This window comes from Eptesicus fuscus, chromosome 8, assembly GCF_027574615.1.
Source record: "Eptesicus fuscus isolate TK198812 chromosome 8, DD_ASM_mEF_20220401, whole genome shotgun sequence".
Lineage (NCBI taxonomy): Eukaryota > Metazoa > Chordata > Mammalia > Chiroptera > Vespertilionidae > Eptesicus > Eptesicus fuscus.
In genome coordinates, this window is record NC_072480.1 from 3929390 (window position 1) to 3943259 (window position 13870).

The 13870-nt window shown below is 43.3% G+C and overlaps 1 protein-coding gene across 6 annotated transcripts in view; it reads left to right on the forward strand.

Moving 5' to 3' along the window:
* The first annotated feature begins 6557 nt into the window (after nucleotides 1-6557).
* Nucleotides 6558-13870, forward strand: part of DCLK1 (doublecortin like kinase 1) — a 500460-nt gene continuing 493147 nt past the window's right edge. For 5 of the 6 annotated variants that reach the window (XM_054720376.1, XM_054720380.1, XM_054720378.1 and 2 more), the window contains exon 1: nucleotides 6566-6945. In XM_054720376.1, coding sequence (XP_054576351.1) covers nucleotides 6570-6945 — 376 coding nt within the window. In that variant the 5' untranslated portion in view covers nucleotides 6566-6569. Of the gene's footprint in view, nucleotides 6946-13870 lie in introns of all 6 variants that reach the window. The other variant, XM_054720381.1, reaches the window with a different exon arrangement.

Consider the following 13870-nt stretch of genomic DNA (forward strand, 5'->3'; position numbering starts at 1 on the left):
AAGACATGACCAGAAGTTAATAGATTAACTGAACCAAAATTCAGCCTGCCGCTGAAGCAGGCTAAGGTTCACAGAAGTCTACCACCTGCTCTCACTCCCTGGACTAGAGAAAGCCTGGTCTCTGAGAACATTTCTGCCTCCAGTAAAGACAAAGGCTTGTGAGCATCAGCCATGAAGGATCTAAGAGTGAAACCTGTCTCTTTAGTTAGCAAGAGTCTATTGTAACATATTTGGCTCTAGTCAGAGGTCACTTGAATTTCAAGGGTGACTCAAGTCTTGAGGTCCAGCGGAGATGAAGGGTGGGATCCATGGGTAGATCTGCCCCTTCCCTATCAGGGTGACTGAGAGGGTTGGAAGGTCCGGGTTGGTGCTCTCAGGAGGTACTGCCTGAATGTATCTTGGCTTTCATAATCCTGACAAATTGTCCAACTGTGAAGTCACATCAGAGCTTGTGTGTGGTGGTGGGAGGAGCTGTTTCTGCTTGAGCCACACCACACCGCTCGGCCTTGCACTTTGCCGAGCTCAGACCGAGCCTCATCCGCGGTCCTTTCGGTCCACCATCTGATCCATCCCTGTCTCCAGACAGCCACTCCTGGGGACTGGGAGGTGCAGGGGTTTGCTCAAGCCGGACGCACGGAGCAGCTGCGTCCTCGGCGGGTACAGGAAGGGCCGGGGGCGCAGCCTTGACGGGTGCTCCCGCCAAGGAGGGCGGGGCGCGGGGCGCGCACGCGGAGGGGAAGGAGGGAGCTGGAGGGCGTGAGCGGAGCGCTACAGGAAAGGGAGCGCGCCCGCTGCCGCCGCCCTCCTGCGAGAGGAGCTGTGGAGAGGCTGTGCGGAGCGCCGCGGTTCCGAGCATCGGCCCAGGCACATCCCCGCACCGGCGGCCGAAGCCCGGACGCCCGCGCGCCCTCAGCCGCTGCCCGCAGCCCGGCCGCGCCCAGCCGGAGAGGACAGCGCCAGGCCCCGGAGACCCCGGCAGCGCCTCCCCGCAGACCGGTGCGTGCTGTGTGGGCGTCAGGGAAGGGAGCTGTGGGGAGGGCCGGCCGCGGGGCTGCTGAGATTGCGGGGCGCCTGCGGGCCGGGCGGGCCCTGGCTGGGTCTGCCGCCGCCCTGCCCACGGTTCCTAGAAAGGCGCTGGCAGCCTGGCAGCCCGGCCGGCCCGGGGCTGTGTGCGCAGCCGGCCCCCGGGCTGCCGGCACCTGCCTCTTTTGTCTGGTGCCACCGGGCTGAAAACGGGGAGTCGGACGAGCGTGCCCCCTCCCCTGCTCAGCTTTCGCCGGGTTTAGTGGAGAGGGCGAGCCCAGGCGGAGGAGCTGGGCGAGGGGTCTGTCATTGTCACAACTCGCGGCGGAATGAAGAGCAAGTCTGCGCCCAGGAGTGACCGGGCCAGCCTCTCATTGTGTGCTCTCCTGCCGCCCGAAAGGGAGGGTGGTGTGGCTGGGAAACGGAGCGAGCGATCTGTGCGTGGTGGGTGGCTGCAGTGTGGGTGTTGCCAGCACATTTGCAGGGCCTCAAGTTCTTTCGGGGACAGCGAGGCCGCTTATATACAAATTAGGACCTGCAGCGCTGAAAGCACGCAGAGGAACCGGCGATTTCCGGAGCACAGCACAGCCCTGCATCGCCCCACAAAATGCATCGTCCGTGGACACGGACAATAGGGTGGTGAAGGGGGTGGGGGGAGACGGGAGAGGCGAGTAGGGGCTGGGCGGGGGCGGTAAAGGGGGGTGGGATGGGAGATATCTGTAATACTGTCAACAATAAATAATAACAATTTTAAAAAGAGGCTGTATTTGCAAACCAGTTGTGCTAGGAATCCCTGCTGGATTTGGCAAGGAGATGCTGGTAGGAGATGGAGCAGGTGAAAGGTTTCATTCAAACCGGCTCCTTCTCTCCACACCTGTGAATGCGTGTCCAGATTATGGTGCACACGCGTTGTGCCGCCACACTGCAGACTGTTCCCCGAATACGTTTTAGGAATGTTCCCAAATAAATTGCATTTGAAAGGGAAAGGAAAGTAGGCCAGCGTTTTAACTATGAAATGTCAATGGGTGTGGGCTGGGAGGGATTTCAAGAGAGGTTATATGTAGGAACATTATGAAAGACCCACATGCATCCTGTGATGTTTTTTGTCCAGGGTGGTGCCTGCACTCTGAAGGCGTGTGTGGCCTCTAATTCTAGCCTGTCATCCACCTGCACGCTAACCCACTGGCAGAAATATGCCTATGCCTTGAGACTTCCAGGTGCAGCATCGATTTAGATGTGGTGGTATTTATGACAAATTGTGTGTGTGTGTGTGTCTCTCTGTGTGTGTGTCTGTGTGTGTGTGTGCTGGGTGTGTGTGTGCTGGGTGTGTGTGCGCTGGGTGTGTGTGTGTGTCTGTGTGTGTGTGTGTGCTGGGTGTGTGTGTGTGTGTGTGTGTGTGTGTGTGTGTGTGTGTGTCTCTGTGTGTGTGTGTGTGCTGGGTGTGTGTGTGCTGGGTGTGTGTGCGCTGGGGGTGTGTGTGTGTGTGTGTCTGTGTGTGTGTGTGCTGGGTGTGTGTGCTGGGTGTGTGTGCGCTGGGTGTGTGTGTGTGTGTCTGTGTATGTGTGTGCTGGGTGTGTGTGTGCTGGGTGTGTGTGCGCTGTGTGTGTGTGTGTGTGTGTCTGTGTGTGTGTGTGCTGGGTGTGTGTGCGCTGGGTGCGTGTGTGTGTGTGTGTGTCTGTGTGCTGGGTGTGTGTGTGTGTGTGCTGGGTGTGTGTGTGTGTGTGTGTGTGTGTGTGCTGGGTGTGTGTGTGCTGGGTGTGTGTGTGTGTGTGTGTGCGCGCGCGCGCGCTGGGTGAGGGGGAATCTTGGAAACAGAAACTTATGAGCTCATCTAGAGGATGAATAGAGGCTCCTCAAAATGGTGAGAAGTCCCACAGAACAATGGAGGATGCTGATTTGTTGGCCTGGCTAAGTTAATAGGAAAATCTGGATAAGAGCCATGACCCCCTTCTTCCCCACCCACGTGTGTGATCTTTGTGGCTAAGGTGGTGAAGATACTTTCTTGGCACCACCACAAATGTGTGGCGTAGGCCTTAGCTCTCTATGGTCTGCAAACAAATGGCTGTGTGCGTTAGCCAGCTTCCTGTGCAGAAAGTGGGAGCTTGTAGAGGCCCAGGGAATCTTCTTGGTTCAAACATGTGACTAAGGCCACTGGAGAGCTGAACCAGCCACGGCGAGGGAAACACACCTATTCTGATGCCTAGTGGTAGCTGTAATCTTGAAAATGATTTCAGTGTGAGTGTGTCTTTTCTTTGCCACCAACATCAGTGCCTACTTTTGGGCAGCCTCAGTGAAGGACAGTAGAAAGATACATATGGTCTCTACCCTGATTGAATGTGTAGTCCAGTTTGAGGATATATGCAAATAAAATAAAACAAAATCAACTTTTTTTCTATTTATTTACCTTTTTTTTTCATTTGCTGTGGTATTCTTGGCTTTAAAAGCCTGTTCTCTTTAAGGAATTCTAGTAATTGCTACAATTTTTGGTCTTTGCAAATTGTGACTCGACAAGAGCCCTTTAAAACTAGATTTGCACTCTCTGGTTGCACAACTGTGTCATCCTTTGGTAGGGTCCTACTTGTTTTCTTTGGGTTCATATAGATTTGGGGGAAAATCTTAGGGTTGGAGGGATGATCACCGGCTTTAAGAATAAACAAAATATTCAAAAGCCAATCTGACCTTTATGATTTACAAAGTTTGAGGAGTTTAGTGAATTGGCATGAGTACTGGCAGTATCATCTCCCCAACCTCATTTTAGAAGACAAAGAACTCCTTTTAAAAACAAATTCATTTTAAAAAGTGATACCATGGGCAAAATATTGGTTCTGCTATTAAATTAATAGCTACCTGAAGGATAGGATATACAACTGATAATTGTTTTGTAATGATATAATTTCAAAATCAATGAAACCAATTCATATCTACCTATATATGCTATAACTTTTCCTGGAAAATACAAATGAAGAGGCATGAGGTAGTTTTCATATTTGGAAGAAAAAAATACACTCCAGATTTAAATCACACTCCACTGCCTCCTCCCCCATCCAGTTGGGGTCAGCAGGAAGACAGTAGAGGCCTGCTGATCACTGTCTTCTCTTGAGAGGTCTTCAGCAGTTAACTAACCTGCCCAAGGTCACAGAGCTAGTTAGGATTGAGGGCTAATCTCAGGGGGTCTAGGCCTCTAGGACAAGAGGGTATGGGGCAGTAAGGAATGAGTGCCAGTTTCAGAGCCATTCAGAGTAAACCTAAGTTTAAATCACAACTCCCTCAATTATGACTTTGAGACCCTGGATATATCCCATATTCAACCTCAGTCACAATATTACCTACCTCATTGAATCATCATGAAATTTAGAAGAGAATATTTAGCATATTACACAACTGATTGCTGAGTAATAGTGTTGGGTATATAGTAGACATTCAATAAATATTACCTTTTTCCACTTTATTCATTTCAGGAGGGCACATGCTTTAGAGCATAAATTTTTAGCCAATGGATCAGAGGTCATGGACAGGCCAGGGAGTCTTAGCAGAGATTTTGGTTAGTTTGGACTGACCTTGGGAAAGGGGACATCGTCTCTGTGGTGGGATTTTGGGAGCACTCATAGGTTGTTGCCCAAATTTTCCATTTCCCTTATATTTTATTTCAACATTCCTGAAATTTTGTCTTTAGAACTTCTTTTCTTTGAATTCTGAGTTTTTTCCCCCTACTTTCTAGATTGACCTGATAAGACATGGATCCCCCAAAGGGGCAACACCAAAAGCCTTTATCAACTAAACCCTCAGCGAGGATGAATTGATTCCAGGAGCAGCTTACTGATAATAAGGCTCTAAAGTAAAATGGGGACCATAGAGTGCAAGCATACCTTTCAGAAGGTTATGAGTGGAAATCAGGAGGACTCATCAGGAGCCTTCCTTACCAGAAAGCAGAGATTCTGTTCCTAGTAGTTCTTTCTTTGACAGAGTCAGGAACAGAAAAACAGATGTTATTAATACAAATATTAATATTTATCACATAGTAGACACTATTTTAAGTGCTTCATGATTAATATTAACTCTGAAGTAGGTATGATGATCATTTCCATGCTTGGTCAAGGAAATCGAGGTTTGAAGATGTTGACCAAGGTTGCACAGCTAGTACCGGGTCAAGTCTGGATTAACATCTTGATTTCCTCGAAGACCGAGAGAACCTGAGTGGAAGGAAAAGCAAAGCCCTTTTATCCTTTCTTCTTCTTGTTGTTTTCATTGATCTTCTCTCCCTTCTCCTTCTCTTCCTCCTTTTTGTTCTTTTTAATCCAATTTTTCTGAAGCACTAAATGTAAATAAGTGAGTTATGGTGACTTCAGGTTTTAAAATAATTTCTATTGAACATGTGAATATGTTTGAAAATCTCCCTAAAGTTGGTAAAATTTACAGATTGATTCCATTTGCTCTCTATCTGGCCTTGGGGACCATAAACACTAAGTAATGTAGACAATCTGATTATGAAATGCTGCCCACTGTCTGTTTGTGCTGGCCCACCACCTTTCTTTAGCTCAGTGGTTCCCAACCGTTTTTTGGCCACGCCCCCACCTACGCATTTCTAAAATCCTGATGTCCCCTCCTGTAACATATAATTGTTATTATTCAAAAAGTGAACTCCTATTCACATGGAGGAAGGCTAAAAGGCCATTAACTTGGTCTAAACAAGCTTCCAAAAAAGATGGCATCCATGAAAGAGAAAAATAAAAGAACGAAAGGACAGTTGAAGTACTGAGGAAGAAATCACTAAGAAATTGTGAAAAAAAATAATAGTAATATGAAGTGATATGAAAAAATAGCAAATAAAGTTTCAAAACATATAGTAGAGAACTGAAATGCATAAATATGTCACAATATATATACTGTATATGAGACCCCTAGAACCATAAGAAATGCAAAAAAATTCACTGTTAATAACTCATTCTCGAATTGCCCCCCTTAAAAATCAAATAGCCCCCGTGTGGGGCATGTGCCCCAGGTTGGGAACCACTGCTTTAGCTGAAGGTGGGTGAAAACTGACTTCCTGCCTGCCACCGGGACTAGCACACTGCCCTGCAGGCAGCCGCGAGCTTTGGAGTCAGGCACACCGGGGTCAGTGTTCTTGGTTCAAGCATTTCTCCTCGGTCTTACGTTGGTAAACTTAGGAGAATTTCCCCCCCCCCCCTCTGTTTTGGTTTCTGCATCCGTAGATAGGGATCGTAATACTTTGAAAGGTTTGCTCTCACTATTGGAAATAATAGCTGTTCAAAGCCTGAAATGTTGTTAGGTGGTCAGTACAGAGGAGCTGTTTCTAATAAAACTATAAAGTTGATTAATAATCTGTTCACACTGGGCCTGCCTCTTCTTTTTCTTTGCTCTCTTCTTTCTCTCCCAACTTGGTAATTCATATGAAATATGTCATCATTTCTAGTACTGTTTCCACCAGCTGCTCTCAAGCTGAGTCTCTCAAATCATGATCTGAAATAACATAAGTATGTGTCTCTGTTTTTGTTGCTGTGCCTTATAGATTCAACTCGAACTGCGTCATGTCCTTTGGCAGAGACATGGAGCTGGAGCACTTTGATGAGCGGGATAAGGCACAGAGATACAGCAGAGGGTCACGGGTGAATGGGCTGCCCAGCCCCACACATAGCGCCCACTGCAGCTTTTACAGAACCCGCACGCTGCAGACGCTCAGCTCTGAGAAGAAGGCCAAGAAAGTTCGTTTCTATCGCAATGGAGATCGGTACTTTAAAGGGATTGTGTATGCCATCTCCCCAGACCGGTTCCGATCTTTTGATGCCCTGCTGGCGGATTTGACCCGAACTCTGTCGGATAATGTGAATTTGCCCCAGGGAGTGAGAACAATCTACACCATTGATGGGCTCAAGAAGATTTCCAACCTGGACCAGCTGGTGGAAGGTGAGCATATGAAACAGCTCCCCAGTGACGGTGAAGAGCAGTCCTCACATTTCCACATTGCTCTAGCCAGCTCCCACTTGATTTTTAAGAGCAGCATTCTGCCTTGTGGTGCTGATTCTCATTGTTTCACACATTTGTGAGCTCACATTGCTGTACTTACCATAGTGTAAAAAGAAAAAAAAATAATGGTATTAGGTCAGCTAGCTCATGGTAATGAGCTGAGGGAATAAGTGTCTTAATTCTACAGCATACTATATATATTTTTTTCCTCGCACTTATGGTACATTAATTTTAAGAGTCCATTTTTATATCTTTAATTGTATAGCTCATCTTCATATCTAGATAAAAATTGAGCTCCTGCTATCACGACGTCTCAAAGTGCTTGATCTAAAAATAATGAATTGATCATGAAATTTTAGAGTTGAACCTTAAATAGGTACCAAACCCATTAATTTTATCACAGGAGACTGAGGTCCAAAACATTCAAGTGACATGTCTATGGTTAAATAGTAGTTAGTGGTGATGTTGGACCAAAAATTAGGTTTTCTGGCAATTCTTTTCAATATGATGCTTTCTTTTAAGTTTTAAAGGCTTGTTATCTTTCTGTGGTGTTTGAGGATATAAAGGAATTGATCTTTCAGTTCATTTTTTAAGTACAATTTAGGTTAACAGTAATTATCTGTTTAGATGTGGAACTAGGACTCTGGGTCCACTGGTGAGGCTGTGTCTTGTGCAAGCAGAGTCTGTTTCCTATTTTGAGCTACTCAGTCCCAGCCAGTTGGAGCAGAGCATAAAGCCTCGAATCACCTTAGAAATTGAAAGCAAAGGAAAATGGCTTAGAGAGAAATAACTGGCATTAAATTCAGGCTAAGGTGTAAAACAAGACAGCTGATCCTCTTTGGAGAGTAGGTTTTTCTAAGATTGAGGTCTCAAGGTCCTGGTGAAGTGATACACAGCACAAAAGAATGTGGAAAGGAAGTTTGAATATTGGAAGTGCTTGATTTCACCTTTACTCCAGATATATTTGCGCAGGCTCTGTTGTCTGATTGGATCCCAGAGGAATCCCTTGCAAGTAATGATCTCTCTCTGGTGCAGATAGCAGGAAGCATCTTTTTCATCCTTGCCTATCTCCCTTCCCCGCCTGCCTCTCTTCCCCCTCATGCAGTTTTGGATTGCTCTGCCCTGACCACACACAAGCAAGCCCTCTTGTCCTCCTTTGGAGGCAGAGTTTGTATGTGATTTAAGGATGAGGGCTTCTGTGTCTTTCTCCCATTTTCCTTCCCTTTATCCCTTGGCAACCACGATAGTGCAGTCACAGTATGACTGGACTTGAGAGGGTGTGGAGGAGCCTGCTTTGGTGTGTTTATTTTGTGGGAATTCACATCTCTTTTTGATGATTTGTCATCCTGCCAAGATGCCTGTAGACTTGGCCTTTTTCCTTCTATTCAGATGTTGGAACTTCCAGTAAATTAAAGGGGAAGAATGAACAAGAAATCTTTCTGTATCAGCACTATCCCTTTCATGACCTTGGAAAATACAAGGATAAAGAAAACATTTGGCGGGGGGGACAATGGTAAGATATGTACAAATATAATACCTTAATAAAAAAATTAAAACACACACACACACACACACACACACAAACAAAAAACATTTGGTGGGATATTCCAAGGGATATGGATAAAGATCAAATGCTAAGTCAGGTGCATGGCTAGGCACCAGACTATCCCTTTGAGGGCTGATGGTATTGTAGGGAAAATATGCCAAGATCTCAAAGCACATGCTAAGAAGGCCAGGACTGATTCCTCACTGTGTTCTAGAATCACATGTGCAATATCTCTGATGGGATGGGCACTTCAATAAGACCCTCCCTTCCCCCTCCCCCGCAAGACTCATCTTTACTGAGAGCTGGCCAGAGATATTCCCACGATTCCTATCTATTAAGGAGATGGGAAATGACAACAGTACTTTACATTCAGGGGCCAACAAAGTCATGGCATGCTTCCCACAACTCTGTCAGTTTTTTAACACAAAATAAGGCCTGCTCTGAGAGACTGCTGTCCTGACTGAGAATAATAATAACTGACCGTTATTGAGCATGTGTCTTGCATACATGAACATGCTTAATTCTCATAGTGATTCTAGGAGGTGCTGTTATCACCCTAATGTTAAGGTATGAAAAGTGAGGCACAGTGTGATTAAATGATCTGCTCAAAGTCACACAGCAAGTAATGGTAGGGTTCCAACCCAGGAAAGCTGGTGCCAGAGCTTGAGCTCATAACCACCACTAATAGGACACTGAATGAGGTAGTCATAGCGGCTTTTAAATAAAATGTTATTGTATTAGCTTCTTCTTGAAAACAAATGTTTTAAATCTTGACTTCATTTCAGGAATGACAGATACTGCCCCAAGAAGCACTTTAATATTTTCATTTGCCTCCAAATACTTTTCTTTCCAATCAATGTGAAGTAACTGCAGATTGAATATTCTGATGTTAAATAAACTTATTTTGGAAAAAAATACCTTTTATCTGATTGAATGAATGCTAACTTCAGTATAGTATGTTCATATATTGGCTGCATTTTCAAACAAATTCAGTTTAAATTTTTTTTTCTCTTGTGTAACATTGACAATTAGCATGCAGCTGCATTAGTGTTAAAATAGCTGGAAATTAACTTAGAATTGCCTCTTTACCAATTACATTTTTGCTTAGCCCGTTAAACTGCAAACAGTTACTTCATATGCATCGCTAGGTTCATATATCTTTCTTTACATACTAACTTTGTGTAAACCTCAATGCATGTTATTAGCTTCTCATTTCCCCTTTCAATATGATGATGTTTGAGTTTTAAATTAAATCTGTTTAGTGGGTGCAGTGACAAATGCATTTAACTTGTAATTTTTCTAAAGTTTATTCTTTCTTACTTATCTCAAACAAAAATTATGATTACAATGACATATGTGAGGTTCTTTGTTTATAACAGTTTTGTGGTCACTTTTACTGTTTTATTATTATTATACATAGATTATTATGCCTAAATTTGTTTCAATGTATTGAGAGAGCTGCTATTTACCTGAAGTATGCATGTGTGAGTGTGTATATGTGTTTGTATATGTATGATTGTATGTGTGTCTATCTATGCATGTATGTATATGTATACACATGCAAACGTATACTCTTAAGAGTAAACAGTGGATGACATTCATAGTTGTTTGCTTTCTAAATGGATTTATATGTTTTAAAAAACTTGAAGCTCAATAAGGAAAACTGAATTGCAGGCCTATTTCTGCAAGTGATTGACCTTGAAACGTGGATGCACTTTCCCAATATTGCCTCTCTTTCCTCAGTTTTGCCACTATTGATACTCCACTGTAAGTGTGTAAATGTTGTGAAGCAAGGCCCTTGTCTAGTGACTTTGTTTATTGTGTTTTTTGCCATGCAGATTTACAACATTTTATATAATATGTGTTGGAGTTTTTCTTTACGGCTTGATTTTTTCATACCTCTTGGGCCCTCTGTGTGCTGAGATTAGAAAATTGTTTCCCTCATTTTTTTCTAGTGTTTTTATATTTTAAAAATTATTGATTGATTGACCAATTTTAGAGAGAGGAAAGGAGAGAGAGAGAGAGAGAGAGAGAAAGAGAGAGAGAGAGAGAGAGAGAGAGAGAGAGAGAGAGATTTGTTGTTCCACTTATTTTTACATCTATTGTTTGATTCTTATATGTCCCTTGACCAAGGATCAAACCCACAACCTTGGCATGTCGGGACAATGCTCTAACCAACTGAGCTATCAGGCATGAGCTTTTATGTTTTTAAAATATTCTAATGGAAGTCATATTAGTACAACATGTGAGGTAGAGATTCAATTATTTTTTTTCTAGGCTACCTGCCTCATTTTTAATTTTTATTTTGAAAGTAATTTGGACTAATAGAAGTGTCACAAAGAGAGGGAGTTCCCATATGCCTTTCACCCATCTTCCCATCTTACACAACCATGGTATAATTATCAAAAGTAAAAATTAACTTTGGAACAATGCTAGTAACTAAACTACAGGCTTTATGTAGCTTTCATCAGTTTTTCCATTATTGCCCTTTTTTGGGGGTTCCAGAATCACACATTGCAAGTAGGAACCATGTATCCTTCCCGCCCGCCCTGGAAGGACCTGGCCTCCGCTCAAGACTGCAGTAGGCAGCAAGGTCAAATTTACACAGAGTGGCCAGATTATTATGATCTCTGAATGCATGATAATCTGGCCACTCAGTGTGTGTGTGTGTGTGTGTGTGTGTGTGTGTGTGTGTGTGTGTGTATATATATATATATATATATATATATATATATATATATATATATTAGAGGCCTAGTGCTTAATTCGTGCATGGGTGGGGTCCGGCCAGCCTGGCCACGGGGAGGGGACATGGGCGGTTGGCCGGCCTGTCTGCTGGTCGAACTCCTGGTTGAGGGGACAATTTGCATATTAGCCTTTTATTATATAGGATATACACTGAATGGCCAGATTATTATGTGTTCAGAGATCATAATAATCTGGCCACTCAGTGTATATGCATCACACCCATGTATTAAAAAGATCACATTGGCTGCAATGTGGAAGAATGACTCAATGGAAGACAGAAGTCAATGGAAGACAGAAGAGATGGAGAACTTTATACACCTGCACTAGGGACAGGGAGGAGTGGATGCTATAAGAAGTACTTAGTAGACAGAATGAACCAGAATTGGCAATTAATTGGAAGTGAGGCCCAAAGGAATGTGAGTGTATAACATTGAAAAGATGACAATGAAAATTCTATTTTGGCCAACTTCCCATATACCACAATAGATCAAATAATAAAGGGAACAAGTTTAGATTAGATGGTAAGGAAGGAAATTAATGTGGTTATGCACATATTGAATTTGAAGTTCCTAGGAGCCAACCAGCTGGAATTTCTAGCAAGCTGTGGAAATATAAGTCTGGAGTTTGGGAGAGAGATTCATGTGGCAGCCAAAGCTATGGGGATTATGCTCAGTGAGACTACACCCAGCTAGATAACAGGAAATCCAGGGTAACTGCAGTTTTTAAAGAGTGTCCTGAGATGGAGGAGCCACTGAAGGGAACTGTGAGAATTCAGGTGCCTAGAGCCATGGAAATCAAGGGGTGGAAAGTACTGGCTGAAAGAAAACTAGACATCAGCATTCAATGCTCCAGGAACAGCAAGTGAAGATAAGGATTCCTAAGAGATCACTGGCCTGGCTTTTAGGAGGCTACATATAGTTATGGCCAATTGGATAGTGATGCCAGATTGCTTTCATTCATTAATTTATCCATCTATTCTCTCTTTCCTTTTTCTTTCAATGATATTTATTGAGTACTTGAAAACAGCATCTTAGGCAGTGAGGACTCCAATTTCTCCCTGTCTTCTAGAGACTTTGATATAAAGTAAATAAGTACATTACAATGTAATGGTGCTAATCAAGGGCTTGAAGTATGATTGGAAGTTGAGGAAGTAGAGACAGCAAATGATGATGTTCTTCTCATGGAAGAGCTCTAGGTTTGAGAGGTCAGCAAGATCAAGGCAAGGCTGAAGTGATGGGAATGGAGATCTTTGCTATTGGCAGAACAGGTTATCTGAATGTCTGCCCTGTAGCAGATCCTATTCTAATCCTCACCACAATCCTATAAGCTACGTATAAACACACCACTTATCACTGAGCACAATGAGGCACAAAGACAGCATGGTCAAGGTCACAGGGCTAGCAAAGGTGGAGTCAAGATTCAAATGTACGTAGTTTAACTTCAGAGCCCTGACTTAACTATGAGGCCATGCACCCTCCCCAGGGCACCCATCTCACCCTCCTTATGAAGCGGGAAGTCCAGACTGGGAAAGCACAAGGAAAAAGAGCAGCTGAGGCTGAGCTCAGTTCAGAGTGTACTAACAAGTAATAGGAGACAAGGCCAAGATAGGAGGAAGGGGCAGGAGAGGATTAACTGAGAAGCACAGTAAAGAATGAGGGTGTTGTCTATTTTATATGTAAGCAGGAACGCCATTATGAAGCAAAGATATGACATAAAGTGGTTTGTCTATGGCTTGGTTTATAGGCAGAAAAACATGTTTGAAGATTACTTTTTGGGACATGTGTGTCCTAAAGGGCTTGATTTAAGAGAGGTTGTAATGGGAATGGAAGAGTGGGGGTAAACACAAATTCTATAAAGAAAAGAAAAACCACCTTAAGAACCTATTCTAATAGTACAGGGGAGAGACAACATGAGTCCAATGGCAGGAATATGAGGAGTTATTTCTTTTTTTTTTCATCTTTCAAATTTTTCTACAGTGGGCACTGAAGAAAAAAAATGTATCACTTCTTCACTCAAAAAAAGTAACACTGCCCAGCCAGCATGGCTCAGTGCTTGAGTGTCGACCTACAAACTAGGAAGTCATGGTTCGATTATGGTCAGAGCTATTATGCATAATCCCTATATCTGGACTGATAGCCAGCCATATGAACTATACTGCCAAACCGGTCATTAAAAAATTGAACCGCTTTCTTACACCTTACACCAAACAGCATAATGTGGGGCATGCAGGAGGCAGCCAATCAATGATTCTGTTTCATCATTGATGTTTCTCTCTCTCCCTCTCCCTTTGTCTCCGAAATCAATATATATATATATATGTACACATATATATATTAGAGGTCCGGTGCATATACACTGAGTGGCCAGATTATTATGATCATTGAACACATAATAATCTGGCCATTCAGTGTATATCCTATATAATAAAAGGCTAATATGCAAATTGTCTGTCCATGGCATTATTTTTATTTTATTTTTTGAGAAAGACATATTAATATCTCACCATCCCTTTATTGAACTGTGCAGTAGAACCTATTATTATTATTATTATTATTATTATTATTATTAAAT